Genomic DNA, 23,222 nt, shown 5'->3' with positions numbered 1-23,222 from the left:
AAAAGCTATAGACTTGACTTCCATATCGCCAGCTGTTTTGCTTCCCGGGGAAAATAGGAGAAACGAAAGGAGCCTAACTGATGTGATGAGGCAGGAATTCTAAATTTGTGACACTTTGCAAGCTGTTTGTGTGTACTAGGTTTGAATCCAGCTACAATTCACTGTAGAAATTCTTGGAAACTGGCATGTCAGCTGCCCTAGACAATCTGCACATTAACTTTCACTTTGAAAACTTTTCCTGGCTTGTCTCTGCAGGCTGTGAAAGCTAGGTGATGGTGGTCCAGTTTTACAAGGCCCAGCTGTGCTTGTGTGTACCTGTGTTGTTGTCACAAAGGCAGCAGACTTTTCCCTTTATTTTATAAAAATCCTGCTGAGCTGGATTCAGTCTTCATTGTTGAATGAACTGGTGTCAGGGAGTTCTCTTTTGGCTTTCTTAAAGGTCACCCTTTGCTCACTTCTTTTTAAGTTCACAGCTCCATTTTTCAGGCTTCATGTGGTATGCTGGTTATGCCAAAGTAAAGAGCTGGATCAAAGACATTTCTTGTTAATAAGGCTAAGGATCCATCTGTCTTTGCAGATCCAGACTGTTAATAGATACAGGACCAAGGAACCTCCATCTACAAACCTGGCTGACTCCCAGAATCCTAAATTGTCTTCTAGAACAGTGCTGTGAACTTAACCTTTTGAAAGGTTTGGTTTTATATCCAGCCTTGTGTTCCGTAAAGCTTGCCCCCAGATTCTCTGCCAGATGTACTGAGAAATCCAACTTTGTCCTAATTTCCTCCTCCTGGGGATCATTCCATCAATCATGGAGTGGTACGAGTATGGAGACAGCAGAAGTCTGGTTCACATTCTGAATCCATTGTCAAGTCCAGCTGGCTGGGATCTCACTGTACTTTTAAAGGGCAGGCATATCAGCTCTTAGCTTTTTGACTGGATACTTCAGTGTGTTCTTTCCAGATGTATGTCCTGGTCACACAGTATTAATAAAACCAAAGTTAAAGTTAGCCAGAATAATCCCCCTAGACATTTTTCAGTCATCACTACCGCTTCCTTTTCCTTTTCTATATATCTGCTTATTGAATGAATGATCAGAAACCTCCCCTCTCAATTGCTTATAATTCTGTATTTCAAAGTATGTATCTTACTTGGACCCTGCTCATGTTCTTGGTCTCTTTTGAGTCTTGCTTGTTTTTTTCTTCTTTTCTTCTGATTGATTTTGAGCCACCTTATTTTAATGTATTGTCCTGCTTCCCCTTTCGGCATATGTAGTAAACAATAGGTGATAGATTTATTTTGGGGGTGCCAATTGATATTATACTGATACTAAGAACCCTTATCTAGATTCTTAGTTTTCAGGGCACATCTTTGTCCTATCCAAACCCTCCCTTTATTCCTCAAGGAAAATGAAGCTCACAAGGGTCAGGCTATTGAATCAATCTTATTTTCTCTACTTAATAATTGAATTACTGTGTCCAAAGAGAAGCAGTTCTTATGATTACTAATCCATGATTTACGGTTCTAGTCCTGTGATTGTGATTCAGTGTATGATTTCATGTGCAACAAAGGAGCTCATACACTGGGAACAGAAAAGAAGAGATAGAGATAAATTAGATGCTGAATATATTAACTGATAACTGAGATGTCAATTTCAAGCCAAAATCTAACAGATTAGCAAACCAAGGATTTGGCAGCCCTTAGAGAAGGAAAAGGGAATCATTTAAGCCCAGCATTGATTCACGAAAAAAATAAGTCATGCTAGACTAACCTCATTTCCCTTCATGGGAGAATCACCTTAGTAAGAGAAGATCAGGGGGACAAAAAAAGAATTACCGTAACTGCGTTTCGACAAGTCATGATGATATCTTGTGAGCACGAAAGAGAAATGTGAACAAGATAACACTGTCATTAAGAATCTTTGATAACTAGACAACTGTACCCAATGAATCAGTGTAAGATTGAGAATTAAGTCATTGAGGCTCTGTGATTTGCTCAGTAGGTCACCATTTTTTAATCAATGAATTAATTTATCCATTCATATTTATTTAGGTGCCTACTATATACTAGGCACCTACATATCTAGAAGGCATACTAAACCTATTTTCAGATGACATGAAGTAGGGTGGGATACTGAATACCTTGGATGAAAATCAGAATTCACAATGACTTAAACAGGGTAGAATGATGAGTCTAATTCATGGAATTTAATAAGAAAAAATATGAAAGCTCTTCACATGGTTTCAGAAATTCAAGTGAAGAAGGCTTAAGGGTTTAAATTGACTTTAAGCGTAATAGAAGTTAACAGTTGAATAAGACTGTCAAAACCAGTACTATCACGTGGGAAATTTTTTACAACATATTGCCAGATTGTAAAAGCAGATTATAAAGCAGGTAGTGCAGAATCACTCTGTTTGTGTGAGAGAAATACACACAGAGGAAGTATGTACCTCAAAATGTTGACAAAATGTTCATAGTAGCCATCTTTGGTTGTTGGAGTGCAGATGGATGACTTTTGTTTTTTACCTTTCTATCTTTTTGTGTTTTTCAGGTTATGACATTTTGCTCCTAAACAAAAAAATTGCTTTTGTTTCATTTTGAAGAGGTGAAAGGCAGTGTAGCCAGTGCTGATAATTCAGGCTTTTACTAGCAGGAGTGGGGGTGGGGAAGAAGGCTGGTGATAATCTCCATCATTCATCAGTGCCTGAACAGCTGCCCCTCCCTGGTAATCAGCATTATTAGTAAACACCCACTTCCCCACAGGGGCAGCACCCTGCCTATGGTTAGAGCATTCTCTGGCTGGCTTGGTTTGGAGCAGCAGGTCTCCATCATGAGGACGCGACCTCAGGTGAGCACTGCCGTGCAGCGGCTGTCTCTAGCTGGGGAGACCTGGCTCCCTGGCTCACACACACTGAGTGACTCCTGAGTCCTTTTTTCAGATCCACTAGATTGACTCCCCCGTTTATCACCCAGGTTACCCCACGTGAACATAGTACTTGGTAAGGGGAATATAAATACTTCTTTTGCTTCTCTTCTTTCTGAGAAGTGATAGAGTTGCTCACACCTGTTCCTTAATATCCTTATTGTTTGTTTTCACAAAGGTTTGGATTCACTTTCCACAGGAACAATGTTAATAATAGCAGCTCACATTTATTGAGAATTTATTTTGTGCGCCAGACATTGTGCTATGCTTTAGATAGATTATTGCATTTAATTCTTGAACCAGCCCTGTGAGATGTGGGGTTGAGTTTTATTCCCATTTCACAGCTGAGGAAACCAAGGCACAGAGAGGTTAAGTATGTTGCTTTAAGTGGTAGAGTTAGGATTTGAACCTAGAAGTCTTGTTCAAGAGCCCAGCTCTTCATCATTAAGCTGTGCTGCTCCTGTTCTGAGAGTTGTCCAGTTCAGAACCTGCAGTGCAGATCCAGGGGCACAGGGTCTCTGCTCTCCCTCCAGAATTCTCTCACTTACCCAGCTCTTGCACTGGTTTTGATTCCTTTCCAGCATCTAAAACCTTTTATTTCTTCTTGCCTTCTTTCTTGGATTATTTCTTTAATCCTTTCCCAAGAGCCTGTCATCCGCTCAAATAAACAAAATATTTAAAGGTTTTTAAGCTTTTCATCCTGTTCTCAAGCAGGAAGATCAGACCGCATTTATAATTTCGTATAGTTCTGTGCTTTTGACCTAGCATACAGGTTGTCAAAAGTTCACATAGTTTTTCCAGATAATTTCTGAACTTTTCTGTACCTCTGATACTACCTCTGTTGTACTTCAACTCTTCCTGCAAAGGAACCATCTCAGTATAACTCCATAGATTCAAAATAGAAAAGATGAAAGTATAGTCTTATCTCAAGGAACAAACTCAAAGGTAAAAAAAATAAATTTTTGCCTTTAACACTTGCATTTTTTTTTGCAGCACTTGCATTTTTAGAGATTGTTTTAAAATAATTTTCCGGCACAAAATTTCTCTAAGCAAGGCACCTGTCACCATGAGCATAAAACCTCTTGGTCTGTCTAATTCATTCCACTTAAATAATTTTAGGCACACATTTCATTTGGCCAGCTATCACTGTTCCCAGTCAGCAGTTGCTAACAGCAAGCCTTAAGACTTACTGGTAGACATTTTCAGTATTATTTATTAAATTTATTAAATTGATATCTATTGGCACATGCAATTCGACTTTTATTCTTTCGCTAATGAAAGTAGTTCTCATTCAATGGAAGCCTTTCATAAGCATACTTTTTTTTTTGGAGACTACAGTGTGCAATTTTAATGCTAAACTTAATTATCACTGACCTTTTGACTCTCTTCTAACTACATATAACTTTTATTTATTTATTTTTAAAATAAATTTATTTATATTTTGCTGTGTTGGGTCTTCGTTGCTGCATGAAGGCTTTCTGTCGTTGCAGTGGGTGGGGACTTCACTTTGTTGTGGTACATGGGATTCTTACTGCGGTGGCCTCTCTTGTTGCGGAGCACAGGCTCCAGGCGTGCAGGCTTCAGTAATTATGGCACGTGGGCTCAGTAATTGTGGCTTGCGGGCTCTAGAGTGCAGGCTCAGTTGTTGTGGCGCATGGGCTTATTTGCTCTGCAGCATGTGGGATCTTCCTGGACCAGGGATTGACGCGTGTCCCCTGCACTGGCATGTGGATTCTTAACCACTGTGCAACCAGGGAAACCCATAACTACATATAACTTTTAATTTCATAATAAATCTTCAGGCTCAGGTTCCCAGAGCCAACAATTCTTTCTGCCTTTCAACCAGAGTGCTCATTTACCATCATTACTGTCACTCTGCTTACATATCTCTCACTTCTTCAGACCTTCTGGCCAGCTTATTTGATCCTTCAGGGGCTAAAGTACTTTTCCTCACTGTTAGTATCATGTCTGCTAGCTCCCCTTGAGTCTCTGTCCAATGCTGTTCCCCCGAGGCTTTGAATCTCTCTTGAAAGTGTCACCTATTCCAGAGTCCAGCCATTCCTGACTTTCCTCCACCTCCTAATCTCCCCTGGGGATTCACCTAAACGAGTACACTTCCTCCAGATTATGAGCAATTTGAGAGCGGGAGCTTGTGTTTTTCTTCTTGGTAGTCCCTGCGCATCTAGGAACAGTGTCGAATAAATGCAGGTTGAATTTCACTGAAATGAAATAACTACATAAGCATGTATTTTTACATACGATTCCAGTATTGCAAAATTCATGAAGAGAACAAATAATTTTATAACTAAAATCAAGTAAGTTGAGAAAAGAGTTATAACATACACACGAACAGGAAATACTGATAATTAGGTTTTTAATGAAAGATAAGGGAAAATGCATAACTTTTTATTTGCATATTTGTCTTTTTTTTAAAAAGTACTACCTCCATTTCTTGAACCCCAGGACTGTCTGTAGTTTCTCTAATGTTTATTGTCACTTTAAAAATGTAGACTTCCAATTCAGTACTCATAAGTGCAAACTCTAAGCACGCTCTCTCTTTGTATGCTTATCTTATAAGAAATAGAGAACTGAGGTTCATGAACTCACCGTTCTCTCTTATCCTTCAGGTCTCCCCCCACCACCACCCAAATTCATGATCCCATGATCATATAATTAATATATACTAAAAAAATTATATGAAGCTTACCTTCCACATTATTTTTTTCATGAAGTATAATTGACATATAACATTAATTTCAGGTGTACAACATAAAGATTCAATAATTGTATATATTGTGAAATGATCTTTTTAAATTGAGGTAAAATTTACGTAAGATAAAATGCACATACCTTAAATGTTCAAATTGATGTTCTGACAGGTTTATATGTCCACCGTACCACCACTCAACATATGATATAGAACATTCCCATCACACTCCAGAATTTCCTTGTGTGTCTTCCCAGTCAATTCTACCTCTTCCCCCATAATCATTCTTTTGACTTCTCTCATCATAGATTAATTTTCCTTATTCTTTTTTCTTTATTGTGGTAAAATACACACAATATGAAATTTACCATCTTAATCATTTTTTAAGTATACAGTTCAGTGGTATTAAATACATTCATAGTCGTGCAGGCATCACCACCATCGATCCCCATAGTTCACACCACATTGAGCAGTTAGAACTTACATAAAAATCCAACATAAAAATCCAAAGTCTGTCTTGACAACCTGGAGGATGGAGTTCAGGACAAGCACACTTGCTAGGGAGTAAGAGGACAACTTTGGAAATGAGGCAACCAGAAAAGGGGAACCTAACTTCTATGTATAAATTTCACCCAAATCTTGGGCTGACCTCTGGACAATGTATATGCAAGTTATGCTCCAAACTATACAGCTGAAGCTAGAGGAACTGAACATAGATCTGAGCCACAGCCCACCGAGGGGAAGAAGGAACTGCAGTTTGAGTTCAACCAGGTTAACTGCCTATACACACACACATACGTACTCACTCTTTGGAGCAACATAACATAGTCCAGTATCTACAACGTTTCACAATATCCAGGATACAATATGAAATTATTCAACATATGAAAAAAGTGGGGGCTTCCCTCGTGGCACAGTGGTTGAGAGTTCGTCTGCCGATGCAGGGGACGCAGGTTCGTGCCCCGATCTGGAGGATCCCACATGCCGCCGAGCAGCTGGGCCCGTGGGCCATGGCCGCTGGGACTGCGCATCTGGCGCCTGTGCTCCGCAGCGGGAGAGGCCACAGCGGTGAGAGGCCCGCGTACAACAACAACAACAAAAAAAAAAAGTGGGAAAATAGGACCCATATTTAGAATAAAAGATAATCAATGGAGACCAATCCTAAGGAGGCTCAGATGATAGAATTAACAGACAAGGATTTTAAAGTGGCCATTATAACTATGAACAAGGGTATAAAGGGAAATAGGCTTTAATGAATAAAAGGTAGGAAATTTCAAGACGAATTTCCAGATGGAAATTTTGGAACTGAGGAAACCAATATCTGTAATCCAGAATAAACATATTAACAATATTGAATCTTCCAATCAGTCAAGATATGGTATACTTCTGTACTTATTTAGGTTTTTTTTAATATTTATCATTAATGTTCTATAAATTCAATGTAGAGACCTTACACATTTTCCAGTATATTTATTCTTAGATATTTGGTGTATTTTTATGATACTGTAAATTGCATTGCTTTTTAAAATTTCACTTTCAATTAATTTATTACATTGAAATTTCAGTTGTGTATTACTGGCATATAAAAATATAATTTTATTCTGTTTATGGACTTTGATTCCTGCAACTTTGCTTTTTTTTTCTTATGACACTGGCTAGGTCTTATATTACTAATTTTGTATAGAAGTGGTGAGAGCATACATCTGTCCTTTATTCCTGATCTTAGAGGAAAAGAATTCAGTGTTTCACCAATAAGTATCATGTTAGGTATAGATTTTTCATAGATATCCTTTATTAGGTTCAGTAACTTTCTTTCTGTTCCTAGTTTACTGAGAGTTTCTGTCATGAATGGAGATGAATAAATTTTGTCCAGTGCATTTTGATATCTAATAGTATTCTCATATGATTTTTCTTCTTCATTCTCTTAATGTGGTGAATTACATTATTGATTTTTTTTTAACCTTAAATCACCGTAAATACCACTTGGTCATGATATATATCCCATACATGAGACAGATAGATTGATTATATTTGCTAATATTTTATTAAAACTTTTTGTGTGTATGTTCACTAGGCGTATTGGTCTGTAATTTTCTTGTAATGGTTTTGTCAAGTTTTTTTTAATATCAGAGATGTGTTAACAATCATAAAATGAGTTGAGAAGTTTTCCCTTCTCTTCTCTGAAAGATTGAAATTATTTCTTCTTTAAATGTTTGATAGAATTCATTGAAGCCATCTGGGCTTAAAATTTTCTTTGTTAAGAAGGTTTTTGATTGCAAGTTAAATTTATATATTTAGATTTTCTCTCATCGTGTCATTTTCAAAAAGTTGTATTTTCAAGGATTTTTTCAATTCATCTAATTCGTTAAATATTTGACATAGAGTTGTTCATGATATCTCCTTATACTTTTAATATCTATATTCTCTGTATGATGTTCCCCCGTCTTCATTTCTGATATTAATAATTCATGTATTTTTTTCCTTGTGATCAGCTTGCTTGGAATTTATCAACTTTTAAATTCTTTTCTTATAGCCAACTTTTGATTTTATTGATGTTTCCTGTTTGCCCAGTTTCTATTTCATTGTGTTAAAATGTAAACTGAAGTACGTTAAATTTTCAAAGAGTTCATTTGAGCACACTTGATTTTAATTGGGCAGTGCCAAATTGAAAATGGGTAAGAGCACTCCACTGGCAGAGACTAAGGGAAAGGCTTTTTTTTTTTTTTTTTTAATAGAGCAGACTCTTAAGCAAAGTAAGCAAATTATTTGGCTATAGCTTAAGTGGTTGCCTTACTTGGGAAAGCCTAGTTGGCTGTTTGTAATTGGTTGTTCTTAAATTTCACTTTTCAGATGTAAGTGCAATGACTCCGGCGTGGGTTTTGGTTTGCTTACACAGACTGCCAAGACATTAGAGCGACCTCAGTCTGATGGCTTCCTTGTTTAATTACTTTATTGGTTTCTGCTCTTATTATTTTATTTTTTATTCTTCTACTTTGTTTAACTTGCTTTTATTTTTCTGGTTTCTTAAAGTGGAAGCTTAGAACATTGATTTTACATATTTCTTCTTTTCTAATATAGACATTTAATACTATACATTTCTAAGGGCTCTTTTCACTGCATCTCAGATTTTGTTTGGTTGTGATTTCATTACCATTCAGTTTGATACATTTTCTAATTTCTCTTGTGATTTCTTCTTTGATCCATAGGTTATTTAAAGTGTGTTGTTTAATTTCCAAATATTTGGGAATTCTCTAGATATCTTATTGTTTTAAAGATATAAAATTAATTGGTTTTTAATTTTATACCACTCTGGTTAGAGTGTACGCTGTGTGATTTTGATCTTTCAGTTTTTATCGAGATTGGTTTTATGACCCAGCATTTAGACTGTCTTGGTGTATGTTCCACATGCACTTGAAAAGAATATGTATTCTGAAGTTGTTGGGTATAGTTTTCCATAATTATCAAATAGATTGAGTTGGTTGACAGTATTGTATAAATGTTTAAGTCTAGGTTGGCAGTTCTTTTTGTTTTCCTTTCAGCACTTTAAAGATAGCTCACCAGTGTTTTCTGGCCATCATTTTTTAATGATAAGTCAGCTAATCATTTGCATTGTTGTTCCTTTGTATGTAATATTACCACTACCACCGAGCACCCCGCCACCCTGGCTGCTTTTAAGATTTTTTTTTCTTTATTTTTAGTTTCAGCAGTTTGACTGTGATCTGCCTGCGTGTGGATTTCTTTGTACGTATTCTGCTTGGGATTTGCAGAGCAGCTCAGGTCTTTAGGTTAATGTCTACAATCAACTTTGGAAATTCCCAGCCCTAATCTCTTTAAATATTTCTTCTGCCCCATTCTCTCTTCTCAACTGCTGGGATTCCAATTTTATACCTGTTAGATACTCTCCTCTACTGTGTCCAGTCTGCTGTTAATCATTTTGAATGCACTCCTCACTTCTGATTTTATATTTTTTCATTTCTAGGATCCTTGTTTGGTTGTTTTTTGAAAGATTTCATCTCTCTCTTGAAATCCTCCATCTGTTTATATGTGTTTCCCACCTTTTACCTTAGACTCTTTTACATATTTATCATTGTTATTTTGAAGTTCATGTCTGCTAAGTCCAACATCTGTAACACCTCTCAGTGTCCTTCTATTGACCATTTTCTGACATGGGTCATATTTTCTTGCTTCTGCATGTCTTTTATAATTACTAATCGTATGCTGGACATTTTAGGTAAAACCACAGACTTAAGTAAATAATGTTCACACACACACACCCTCGCCCCCCCCCCCCAAAAAAAAAAAGCCATGCTCATCCTTTTCTCAGGCTGCTAATGTGTGGGAAAGGGGCAAAGGGAGAAGGGGTTGAGCCAATCTGATAATTAAGCTGGGTCTGGACTTTGTTGTAGCTTTAATTAGATTAAATTCACCTCTGGCTGCAGATGTCTTGGGGCCAGGATGGGACCACCAGTAAGATTCTAAAGATCCTTTTGTGCAAAGAATTTTGAAAAACTTATATTCACCCCTATGAATTTGACACCTTCCTTCTGGTGAGATTGGAGTGATACTAACAAATATGGTTTTTTAATATTGTATAACGAAATATGTCAACATTTGGAAGGTCTGCATCACTCAGTGAACCAGTATTCCTAAAGACTAATGCTTGATGTTACAAAAATCTTGTATGGATACAAGATCCATTCAAAATGCAAGATAGACCAACAGAGTATGAAAAGCTCATTGATTTGTTTCAGATTCTACAATACTAACTTTTAGACTATACTACATGTTGAGTTTTGGTGAAGGTCAAAGGACAATATCCACAGTTTCTCTGAAAGGGACTTTAATCAGTCCCTCCCCATCCCCCAGCCTTCAGTGTCCCCATGCAATTGATGAAAGAGTTGCTGGGTGGCTACAGACTCGTTCTATGCTGGGGCTTCTAAAATATCATACCAGCCCACATGCAGGTGTTAAAAGCTCATCAGAAGTTTAGCTGGTAGTGCCTTAACCCCCATCTATGACACATTCCTCCTCCTCCCAGGGGCCATCCTGGCTAAAAGTGAAGAGCTTGTCACTTCCTGGGATTATATTCATTTAGGTTTACTGTATGTCCTCGGCATTTTGTGAGCTTTGAAATAAGTATGATTTAGCAGCTTATTCAGCTTATTATTATTTTTCTTTCTTTATTTTTTTTTTGCGGTACGCGGGCCTCTCACTGTTGCGGCCTCTCCGGTTGCGGAGCACAGGCTCCGGACGCGCAGGCTCAGCAGCCATGGTTCACGGGCCCAGTCGCTCCGCGGCATGTGGGATCCTCCCGGACCGGGGCACGAACCCGCGTCCCCTGCATCGGCAGGCGGACTCTCAACCACCGCGCCACCAGGGAAGCCCAGCTTATTATTTTTTTAAGGTAAAAGTGACAGTCTCTTGAAACTTTCTACTTGCTCAGAAGCATAAGTCCAACAGAAACTTATGAATGTTTTCTGTTTTTTGCCTTTGATTTAACTACAAGATGGTGAATGCTGGAGCTATAATAAAATAGAGAGGGTTCTATTTACTTATTTCTGAAAGTGGAGGGTAGGACTCCCCTTTGGGATCATGAGTTTTAGGAGTTCCAGAGGCCAGTTCCAGAGAGTTCACTCTCACTCTCCCTTGAGCACCGTCTAGAACAAAAAAAGGAAGCCACTATATTTATATGGATGGAAACCACGCTGAAAGACTGGGGAGAATGTTAGGACAGAAACAGGCAGTGTAACCAGAAAGTCCTTTCTCTGAGGTGGCCAGTGAAGAGTAGAAGAAGGTAGACTGATGGCTGCTTGTAGATCACACCTTCAGTCTCTGAGATGATCGGCTCTAATGGAGGATCAGGAAGGAGGATTGAGCAGAAAACTGACTGCTTACAAGGGTAGATTATATAGGTGCCCCCTTCACTTGTGGATTGAAGAGGAGGAAAATCCATCCCTTTCCAGATAACCTGTTTTAGTCCTCAGCATAGAGCATTGCAATACAATTATAATAACCATTTGTATACACTATACATCAGGGCTTTTCTTTTTAGTAACTTGGAGCACTTTTGACCTCACAACAAATACCGTACTCATGACTAGGTTGTGTTAACTTTGCAACACAGAATCCTCTGGTGGAAAATGGCCAAATTTATGTTTTCTATATACTAACTTAAAGAACTGTAGGGCAGCAGTGAAATGGAATTGTTTGGGAGGGGAATGAATAGTAATAATAGTAGTAATGGTGGTGGTGGTAGTATATTTTTGGAGCCCTTCCTATGTGCCTGTACTTTCACTTGTGTTAGCTCTTTAATCCCCACAATAACCCTATGAAATAGGTACTATTATCATATCCCCATTTTACAGAAGAGGAAAGTTTAAGAATAATAAAGATAGAGAAGTTGGATGTAATAAAGGCTGCAGTAGCATCTGTCTAGTCTCTCCTCATCCATTTGGTCTTTGTAGATGTGATCCCACCCCAGCTGCCCTGGGAAGGATTAGGAATGGGACACACAACACTCCATGAAGAATCACTCTGATTTTGTCCTTGGAAATACCCCCCAAAGCTAAGGGGGTTCCCCACCACGTTTTATAATGACTCTCTGATCACGTAGCTTCCTTATTCTGGCCAGCACTGCTTTGTACAGCTCGTGGGAGTTCTTCTCTCATTTGTAGGATTTTGGGCATTTACAGCACCTTTCCAGCACTTACTGTGTGTCCCAACTACTTTGTTTGAGATTGAAAATTTATAGGCAAAGAAAATGTAGCCTCTGCCATCCTTGAATATCTATACATTCCATAATGTGTGGTGGAATAAGTGCCATGGAGGTGGGTAGATATTCTTTCTTACCAAGAAATAGTAAGATTGTCCCCAGAAAGCACCTCCTTCATGGCCTTACAGTGTTTCTCATTAGAAGCACCACTGGCATTTTGAGAAGCACATATTTTCCTAGCACAGGGCTGGCTTTTCCTTATATTTTTTGACATTTGGCACACTTGACCTCTACCTATTAAATGTAAGTAATCCCCCACCCCCATTATTAGGACAATTGAAAGCACACCCACACACTTGCCAACACCCTGAAGAGGGCAAGGACGTCCTCGTACGTGGTCGCTCAGGTTTTGCTCAGACTGGGTGGAGGAAGCTGGGGAAATGGACGCGGAATCATACTCTTTGTACAGCTGTCACATTCCTCCATCTCATCCCTACCGTACCATCTTGAGACATCACATCATTCTTGGGAAATCTTTTTTTTTTTTTTTTTTTTGGCTGTGCCGCGCAGCTTGCAGGATCTTAGTTCCCCCACCAGGAATCAAACCCGTGCCCCCTGCAGTGGAAGCACGGAGTCCTAACCACTGGACCACCAGGGAATTCCCCATTCTCGGGACATCTTGACACTGAAAGCATATCTTTATGAAGAGGGCAACAGCCTGCTCAGGAGTTTTTGCTTTGCTAAAGACCCACGCATTTTACAAATTTCCTTCGAGTTCCTTACAACCAACATCCATTTGATGGAACAGATATTAAACCAGAGAGAAAGACACAGCCCTTTAGTGTGTTTTGGCTAGAAGTTGGAGGGGGTAGGGCATGCTGCAGGAAGGGCAGTGATGGTGAGAAACATTTAGCCCTGCAGTGCCACGGTGTAATACAGAAAGTAAGACAACGTTCTAATAAGAGGATGCGTGGTTTAGAAAAATTTGCCGTATTGTTGGCAATTAGCTGCATATGTAGTCAGGACAAGACACAGCATAGTTCACTTTGAATCTTTGAATTTGAATCAGTTGTTAAACATCCAGGGCATTCCCACAGCTAACTCTTTTGAGTCTGTCTGTCCTACTCTAGAAATAATAAAGAAGTGTAAGAAGTTATTTATAGGGAACGTATACAATATTATATGTTAGTGTTGAGCAAAGAATAACATAACAACTAAATTTTATAGAGAATACTTGAATCTCAGAAGTTTGGTGGGAGTAGAAAATGTATTACTAGTAAACTAGAATGAACTGAGGTTCAAGAAAATGGAACGGAATTTTGGATGGAAATGGAAACTCATAGCTGCCATAGAAAGGACTATGTCAATATGTAATCTCAGGCAAAACCCAAGTAACAGTGCACCTGGTGTCCTCCGTGTCAGTCATTACAACACTTGCATATTGTAAACCCCCAAAGCCTGTGCTTTAACTGTGAGATACCGTGGCCTGAGTAACACCCACTGGAATTCAAAGCAAGCAGGTTTCTCATGGCACTGACCACACTGCCTTAGACAGCTGAGCACTCCTGCACCCATCCAGTATTGCACTGTAAAAATTCCTTCCTCTTTGCTAATAGCCTCCACTTGCTTAAGCAACTTCTTTCTGTGACTTGGAGACTGCACTTATGTTACTGATGAGATTAAAAACAGCTTTCATACAAAAGCTTATGTTGTTGCAGTCTGTTCAGTGTGTGTGCAGTTGGACGAATAAACCTCCTCTATCCAGAGTCCCTCGTTTGATCTTCTCTTGCCCACTGTCCTGCCCCTTACACATCCACAGACCCCTGCTGAGACTCTGTCCCTAGTCACCTCCAAACAAGGGGGCCTAGTTACAGACTCTGATTTCTGATTACAGCAAGAAGGCATTAAAGTAAATGCCTGCTAGGAATATTGGTTATGAAAGCAGTTTTTAGAAAGTAAAACCAACCTAGCTAGCCCGTGAGGTGAATTCTGATATAAGCTACATAGTTATATAAATCCTTAAATATCGAATCCCTAAGTCTGGATTGCCTCTTGTGGCTACAAACTTCCGTAACCAGCGAGCCAGGAATGGAAGCAGAATCACAATTGATGAATTTTCTAACCTTGGGCCCGGTTATCATAAATAATAGTTTCATTCTAGATTCAAATTCCTGCCTTAATTGGTATGGAAGTCTCAGGGTTATGCATCCAGGCAGTTCCTGCTGTATTATCTGTCTCTTCCGTGTGTTCATGTGTTCATTGGATCAGCTCACTCCTGCCTTGAGCCTGCTTTTCATTTACACCTGAATACCTTGCTCCATTGCCTCGCCTTCCACTCAGAGCTCACTTGGTTCCCTTTGCTATTTGCTGTATCTTCAGTAAGCTTTTCTCTTCCCTCACTAATGAGAACAGAGATCATGGTTTCCTCTGGCCCCTCCCTTCTTAACCCCAGAAGTCCTATTTGACTCCCACTCAGCACTTCACTTTGTGAATAATATTAACATTTTATTCACATAGTCGGGTATTTATTTACATGTGATCCTTGGTCTCCACATTTCCTCACATCTCTAGAAGCCCCTTGGGAAAAATCATGTCTAATAACACGCACACTGAGACGATTCAAGAGGGATCACGGAAGATCAAATGTCATACTAAAAAAAAGTTAATAAGCAAGCTCTGAGCTTTTTGGTACTGTCCTCCAGGAAGATTAGCTGAATGTGTGTAATTGTGCAACTGAACTGTGGGAGCCAAACTGTGGGAGGAGGTGAGCAAGGGATGTGACATATCAGAGGTGAGATTATGTGAGTAGAAAACCTTTCATCCGTGGACTTCAGAATATATTACACAGACTTTCCCTTAACTCTGTGTCTGGAAATCTCTTTGAGAGAGGTAGAGAAACCAAAGCAGAGACCCAAAATGACCAAGCTATGAGAGAGAGGTCCCCCCAGGCAAGAGAGGAGCGTGGGCTTCTGGCCTCAGAAGACATCCCACTTTGCTCCCTCCCACAGGGCTCTGTTGAGGTCACAAGGACCCAGGCTGTTAATAACCAGGCAGCCGTAGGTCAGGACTCAGGAAGGTTCTGTGTAAACTCACCCCATGTGTTGTTGCATCTCTGCCACTGAAATGACCATTAACACCAAAGGATATTTACAAAGGGAAGAATAACACGATGATTTAAATCACTATGAATATGTCTCTTGAATTAGGCACTGTTTTATTTCTCTAAGCACCATTCACCAAGGTTTTGGGATAAGGTTGTTCACTATGACACTCTTTGTGTTTCTTCTGTGTACAATTTTCTGGTCACTGTAACTCTAAAAGGAAAAAAACCAAAAATACTAGGTAGTTAAAGAAGGTTCAGAGATGAATAGCCAAAATGTTAAGGAGATGGAAGGATTTCCAAATAAGACTGTTCTAAAAATAAATGGGGACCTTTTCAAAAAAACTGTGGTTAAATAATACATAATATAAAATTTACCATTTTTAAGTGTACAATTCAGTGGCATTTCATACGTTTACAGTGTTGTGCAACTGTCACCGCCATCCGTCTCCAAAACTTCTGTCATCATCCCAAGGTCAAACTCAACACCCATTAAACAATAACTCCCCATTCCCCTGTCTCCCCAGCGCCGGACAACCACCATTCTACTTTCTGTCTCCATGAATTTGACTATTCTAGGACAAATCATACAATATTTGCCCTTGTCTGGCTGACTTATTTCACTTAGCATAATGTCTTCAATGTGTGTAGGCTAAATGTCAACCTGGCTGGGGACGCTGATGAGATGAATTCAGAATAAGGAAAAATGTATCTTCTCACACCAGTTATGTTATCCCATGATATGGGGACATAAGCTCAAATACAAACACTTATTTTAAAAATTTAGGTACTTCACTAATGGGTGGCTAAGAAAAACCAAGACTCTTGCACAATTCACCCCTATAATTTTGAAGTTGATGTTTAGATAAGATGATTGTTCCTCTGTTCTTACCTTGAAATAACCTACCATCCTTCATTTGAAGCTCTCTGGGCTCCTCTTCGAGGTCCTTTTGACAATCACAGGGGAGTGAAATTGCTATTTTAATTATTTAACATTCAACAGATATTTTTGTGTGCTGAGCACGTGCCAAGCCTTATGGCAAAGCGCTAGGAATAGAATGGAGAGCAGAGCAGCCCGCCTTTGTCTTCATGGAGCTGCGATTTCATAGGCAGGTCAGATAATTTACCCCACAAACAGATTTGTAACTCCAAACTGCTTTCAGTTCTATAAAGGAAAAATAACTGAAATATTTCTCTCCTTACCTTCATTGTTCACACAACCATTCTAAGAAATCTGCTTTCTTTTCTCTTCAGGAGCCTCCAAACAGGTGGCTTTGCCTGGGAGGGAGAGGTAAAGAACAACGCGTACAGCAAGGCTGCAGGGGTGGTCCCGCAGCACAGGTGCCACTCCACAGTAGGCAGCTACCAACTCCATTTTGCCCTGCAACAACTTGAACAGCAAAAACTTCAGTCCCGGCAGCTTCTGGACCAGAGTCGAGCCCGGCACCAGGTAATTCAAGATAAGGCTTTTCCATGTGCTAATATCTTCCTTCTGTTGATTTAAAAAAAAAAAAAAAAAATCTTTTTTTTTTTTTTCATGAGAAACGTGGGGATAGTTTCTCAAAAGTTTACCAATGCCACCATGGCTTGAATGGTTCATGGGGAATCTACCCACGGGGAAGAAATGTTCTGAATCTGCATTGGCTTTGTGGGGAAGTGATCTCGAACCAATTTTGACATTCTTTCTTTCATTTGAATGAATGTTCCTCCACAAAAATCTCTTTTGTAGTATTTACCCTTTCTGTTGCCTGATCTTAGTTCAGTAATTTCCCAAAGGGTCTAATTCCCAGATACCTTAAAGCTAGCATTTTAAAGATTTTTTTCTAAATGTACTACTTCCTTGCCTTCATTGACTTGGTCTATTTAAGCACACATTAATCCTTTATGGCCTATCAAGATTTTCAAGGAATAAATAACTTTCAGGTTCTTATAGGAAATGGTCTTAATCTAGGTCGTTGGTCTTCTGGTTTAACAGTTTGTACGTAGAACAACGTATACAAAAATGTAACAATAGACACAAAAATTCTTGTTGTAGTGGAACTTACACTCTACTGAAATATTAATTCCCTACTCACTGTCTATAAAATGACAAACTCCTGAGTATATGTGTAAGGGAATTATATAAGTATATTGCACTAGCGAATCAATATGGCCCCAATTACAGAGAAAGGACGGCTTCACAAAAAAGTCAGGCCGTGAAGACTTAACTTTTTCCTGATAACTCAGGATTATCATTAGAATCAGTTACCATGTTCTACATGTTCTGCTGGGCTGAATCCGTACTGATTCTGTGAGCTTCCCTGATATTTGGTTGTGTGAAGAAATAGCTCATATCAGCTTGATCTCTTGTCATTTGCTCTTATAAAAATGTAGTGTGCATTAGTGTGTGCAAAATTAATATTCACTCAAAGGCTAAGGTAATGTTCCCAAGTTTTTTTTTTCTTCTATATAAAACAGTTATCATTATGCTCTCTCTCTTTGTTTTTTCAAATGCCGTCCAGGTCCAGAGAAATTTTTATTTTTTTCAGTGTCATTCACCACTTGATCATCTTATCTGTGATAGTATAATCTGTATATTATATTAATTCATTGGAATTGAGAAATCGTTAAGTGCAGGCATTTGTTTAAGGGTTTGTTTGTTTTTTTTAAATATTTATTTATTTGGCTGCGCCAGGTCTTAGTTGTGGCATGCTGGATCTTCGTTGCAGCATGTGGGATCTTGTTCCAGGGACTGAACCCTGGCCACCTGTATTGGGAGCGCGGAGTCTTAATCACTGCACCACCAGAGAAGCCCCCAGGCATTTGTGAAGTAGATTTTTAGGTCATTTTTACTGGAGAAGAATCCAGACTTCCTATCTGTAAAGCATGGAATATAGCATCATCACACTGCCCTCTGCCATGTAGAAATTTCCTTATTTAAATAGTCTTTGGGATAGCGGAGGCATTTAGGCCAGTTTGCAAACAAAAAAAAAAAAAATTTTTTTTTTTTTGGCCGTGCTGCACGGCTTGTGGGGATCTTAGTTCCCTGACCAGGGATCGGCAGTGAAAGCATGGACTCTCAACCACTGGACCGCCAGGGAATTCCCAAGAGCTTTATTTGGGGTCTTAAGGATTCCAATTCAGGAGACAGATTTGGGTAATACCAAAAGATTATTCCAAGGAAGAGAAAAAAGTCAGGGGCTTACAAAGGCAAAAGCCACAAGGTTGTTCAAGCATTATGATTGATCCTGATGCACGAAAGGAAATATTTATCCTTAAAGGATAGGCAGTTATGAGTTATTTTAGGGTAAGGGTCCAATAAATAAATAGGCTATCACAAGTTGGTTTAGAGTGTAAGGGTCCACTAAGTATCTTGAGTTTCTGGAACATTGGGCAGATGTTCTGGATTCCCATGTTAAGACAAGAAGTGGTCGAAGTTCAAATTCCATCCCTGCTGAGATGTGCAAAAGTCACACTTCCTCAGTGGCCTCCTGGCTCCATTTTAGAGAGCCCTCTTAGCAATAACAACGCCATTTAAATTTTTCTTCCGCAGTATATCTTAGTTTTTTTTCAATCTGTGTAAATTTCTTAAAACTTTTTAAACTTCTGAACCCCCTGCCATTCAGATTACTTAAGAATGCCAACTTAATCAGACGCTGGATAGTGGAAATATATATAGCCTTATTCCCCTTGTTTGAGTATAATCTGGGGCTCTAATGCATCTAGACAGTTGGTCCCTTTTAATGCTTCCATACCTTGAAATGGTGGATGATTAAAGAAAAAAAAGGAGGTGATTTGCAGAGCACTGAGGTTTTGAGGAAAGAGAGACAGTTTTGCTGATTTTCACTTTTAGAAACTGCTTCATTTATAAGTCCTTCTCATTCTTTTGATTAGCTTCCAGCAAGTCACATTCCTTTGAAAATTCAGAGTACTGATATTCTTGTGTGGATTTTTTTTTTTTTTACTGAGGATTATACTGATTGAGTTTCACTGAACTATGAAGTATATGGAAAATATGTTTTTTAGAATCTGTCAGAATGCCTGTTTTAGGGAGGAGTCAGCACTCCCAAGAAGGGAGTTATCTCGTGTCTTCTGGAGAGGGAACAGAAAATCTTTTATCATAATTTTATATATGTTTATAACATCATTTTATTTTTTCCCCCATTCTTCTAATCCACAGTTGACTTAGGTCAAAATGAGTAAGCGTGAAGTTTGGGACTGTGGGGGAGAGAGAAGGAAACTAAATTCTATTAGCTTGAAGAGTTTATAACTAATAAAATAGCAAATAAGATAGTAAGTGTTCTAACATGAAGAATAGTACCTTAGAGCGCTTTATTTCAGAGGACATTAAGAAACACTCCACAGAAGGAGCAAAGCCCTAATTAGATTTTTAAGCCTGTGTTTTTAGCTCACCTTGTGACTCTGCTAGACCTGACCCTTATAATTACAACCAAATGATCGCTTGAAACATGGTTTGCCTTCTCAGGATGTCCTATATGTCTGTCCTTGGGTTAACCCCTTTAGATAGAGGTGGTTTCTCTGACGAACCTCTTATGCTTTGGATTCAATTTTCTAAAGTGTAGGTAGCCATTGATATAACTAACAATTTGGTTAATTGCCTGTTTGAGAGCAGTGAGTAGAATTGAAATCTGATTTACCTAGTATCCATTCACAAGAGAGATGTGTTTATGGACCAGGACATTAAAAGGGGCCTTGTATTGTATTGTATTGTATTATATTATATTATATCATATCATATCATATCATATCATACATGGACAGACAGTGCCTTTCATAGTGATCTCCTAAAAATATTGTTGGAAAAATAATCATGCAGCCTTTCTTGCATTACATGCAGAGGAAGTTCTCCATCCTTTCTGCACTTAGCCAGCTTTTTTTTTTAATTAATTAATTTATTTATTTTTTAGATAGCTTTTTGTAGGTATTAATTTCAAGGAGGAAAACTCTGATTCAGGATATGAGTTTTGAAATGGGCATCTCTAACCATTCATGCAGTGTAAGCTTTGAGCCTCATTTCTGTCTAGCATTTCACTCATAAATCTAGGAATTTTCATGTACCGAATCACCCCTACAAAAGACTGGTCCTGTAGCATGGACCTGGGAGAGGAAAGTCACCTGGAGCCATTGGCGGAGGCTTCCAGGGCCAGAGGTGCAAGGAAATAGGTGTGATCCAGTCCGTTTGATAGAGAGCATGATGAACAAAATAAGACAAAATTGAAACTATGAGCTTTTACACACTGATGGGTAAAACTAGCAATTAAAAAAAAAAATCATTCTAAATCAGAGCAAGGGTCAGCAAGCTTTTTCTGTGAATGGTCATATAGTAAATATTTTAGGCCTTGCAGGCTGTACGTAGGGTCTGTGGTAACTACTCAGTTTTACCATGGTAGAATGAAAACAACCATAGACAACATGTAAATGAATGAGTGTGGCTGTTTTCCAATAAAACTTTATTTACAAAAAAGATGGCAGGCTGGATTTGGCCTGCAAGCCATAGTTTGCAGATCCTTGGCTTTGAGCAGCAGAACCCCTTGGAGGGTCTCTTAAAACACCGATTGCTTCCCTGACTCCATTTCTGATTCAGTAGGTTTAGGATGGGCCTCAATTATTTCCAAGTTCCCAGATGATGCTAAGCCTTTTCTTCTGGGGCCCACACTTGGAGAACCATTAAGCTAGAGAGAAAGAGATTAGAAATGTCTCCCTTTTATTTGTCTTCTGTCTTTTGAAAGGGAGGCTGGATTTGTTAAAATTTAGTGTTGCCCTTATAAAATTTCAGGCAATCTTTTTTTTTTTATAGGAACTTTGTTTCCATCTTTTTCACTTCATCTACTACAGTTTCCTTATCAATAAATTTTCCAAACTTGAAAACTTCCTGTTCATTCTTCTTATCAGGGTACATTCTGCTCAGCAACCACTGCTCCCAGGATTCAAGTTTTATGATGGATGAGAGATAAGTAATGGGACAGATTCCTCCCTCTTTGTTTTAGTAAGAATAGCCAACTCTTAATAAGCACTTACTGTGGTCCAAGCACTATTCCAGGTGCCTTACATATATTAATTCATTTAAAATGAGTTCCAGGATAGTTGAGGAAATTGCAGGATCTTGGTATTCTAGGGATGGTACAGTGACTCTGTGTGTTGATACATCTGAATGTGTCTTCTCTCCGGTTTCCCTCATTGCTTCCCACTTCCTTCTCAGACTGGCTTCCTGCCCCTGAAGGAGAAGGATAAAAAAATTTTCTGTCAGCTGAATGGGGGGACTTTCTTGGGCAGCAGTGACTGCTGGTGACATCAGCATGAGTAGCTCTCCCTGCTGGGGTCTGTGAGGAGGGCTACACCGGCTCTGAGGCCTGACTGACCTGATTCTAATTGCCAACGCTGAGCTGATGTTATTCTTGGCCCAGGGCAGAGCGATTACTCAGTAGTTTCTGTTAAAGTGATCCTTTGTTAAACCTCTGCTCTCAACCCCCATCTCCTGCCCTCCCACTCTCTTCTCTACCTACTCCAGACTGAAAAAAGCCCCAAAAGCAGAAAAATTAAGGATATTTTGATGGCCAAGGAAGAACTGCTGAAATTTCTTTTAACAACAAAGGGGGAGAGAGGGGATTTTAAGTACATCTTAATTTTTCACTGGTTTCCAAAGCCCTTCAATTTTTAGTAGACTTAATTTTCAACATCGTAAGGTAACTCAAGGTAGGAAAAAACCGTGCATCCTCAGCTCCTCTAATCCTTCCACTCTGTGCTTTACTTCCCCCATCCCAAGATGGCCAATTTCACCAGACTAACCCAGATTCGGTGAGGGGCAACAGAGACTAATGTCCCCAGACAAGCAGGGCAGGGGGGGCAGCTCAGTGTTCGCCTGAAGGGTCCTTTCCGTACAATAGCAGCATCTTGAGGGCCAAGTGTAATGAGCTTTTTGCTGACGGCCTCTGTGTGTGTGTGTGTGTGTGTGTGTGTGTGTGTGTGTGAGCGTAGTCTCGCAGGTGTGGAAAGGATTCCCGTATAAACCCAGCCAAGTCTTGTTATTCTGCTCCTAAAAGTTCATTGCATGTGTCTAGAAAAATTCTGCCCCACCTGCAGCAGTGAATACTGTTTCTCCAGGCCTTCAGCTGCTGTGTGTTTGTGTTGTAGGGGAGGGGAAAGAAAGAGAAATTCAGCAGGCGCCGGGCTTTTCCAGGCAGCCAGCAATAACACGCTAGCCCCTCAGCGCGGCACAGGGAGAGCAGGCAAGCAGACTGGCTCTGCAGGGGGAGTCTTTTTACGTCTTTCCCAGGAGAGTACCTGGGAAGAAGGTTGGCTGGGGTGGGGGTGGGGGTGGGGGCGGGGGTGGGGGTGGGGGTGGGGGCGGGGGTGGGCACGACCTCAGGCGTAGCTCCTGGAGCAGGTTGACTTGAACGTTCTAACATACTGCTGCTCTGTTTCTTTGTTTTCATTTGGTTTTGGGGTCTTTTGTTCAATTTTATATTTGCTTCTGACCTGTATCAGAAATTCATATAACACTTAGTTTATAGCTTGTTTATGATTATGATTTTCTTAGAACCATTTGATTTAGCAGATTTTGCCAAGCCAAACTCTTTTCTTCTTACCTAATGAAAAGACATTGAAAATACGTGAAATAATACATGTAAAACTACATTCAGCTGTTTAGAAATAGGCACTGTGGACAGGCTTTGCAGTCAGATAATCCTGTTTAAACCTGAGCCCATAACCTGCGGCAGGTTATCTGAACTTCCTTGAACCTCGGTTTCTTTATCTCTAGTATGGTGATGATAATGTATATCTG

At 39.4% G+C, this 23,222-nt stretch overlaps 1 protein-coding gene across 1 annotated transcript in view; it reads left to right on the top strand.

Annotated features, from left to right (window-relative positions):
- The window catches only part of TTLL5 (tubulin tyrosine ligase like 5), a gene marked incomplete at its 3' end in the record, with an annotated part of 258,145 nt that overhangs the window by 196,302 nt on the left and 38,621 nt on the right, over positions 1–23,222 (top strand). Inside the window, exon 31 of the mRNA XM_082845972.1 lies at positions 16,694–16,889. Coding sequence (XP_082702098.1) covers positions 16,694–16,889 — 196 coding nt within the window. The remainder of the gene's footprint in view (positions 1–16,693; positions 16,890–23,222) is intronic.

This window comes from Leucopleurus acutus (genome assembly GCF_964270905.1).
Source record: "Leucopleurus acutus genome assembly, chromosome: 1".
Classification (NCBI taxonomy): Eukaryota; Metazoa; Chordata; class Mammalia; order Artiodactyla; family Delphinidae; genus Leucopleurus; species Leucopleurus acutus.
Note: the sequence above shows the minus strand (reverse complement) of the source record. Positions and strands in the feature narration are given on the sequence as shown.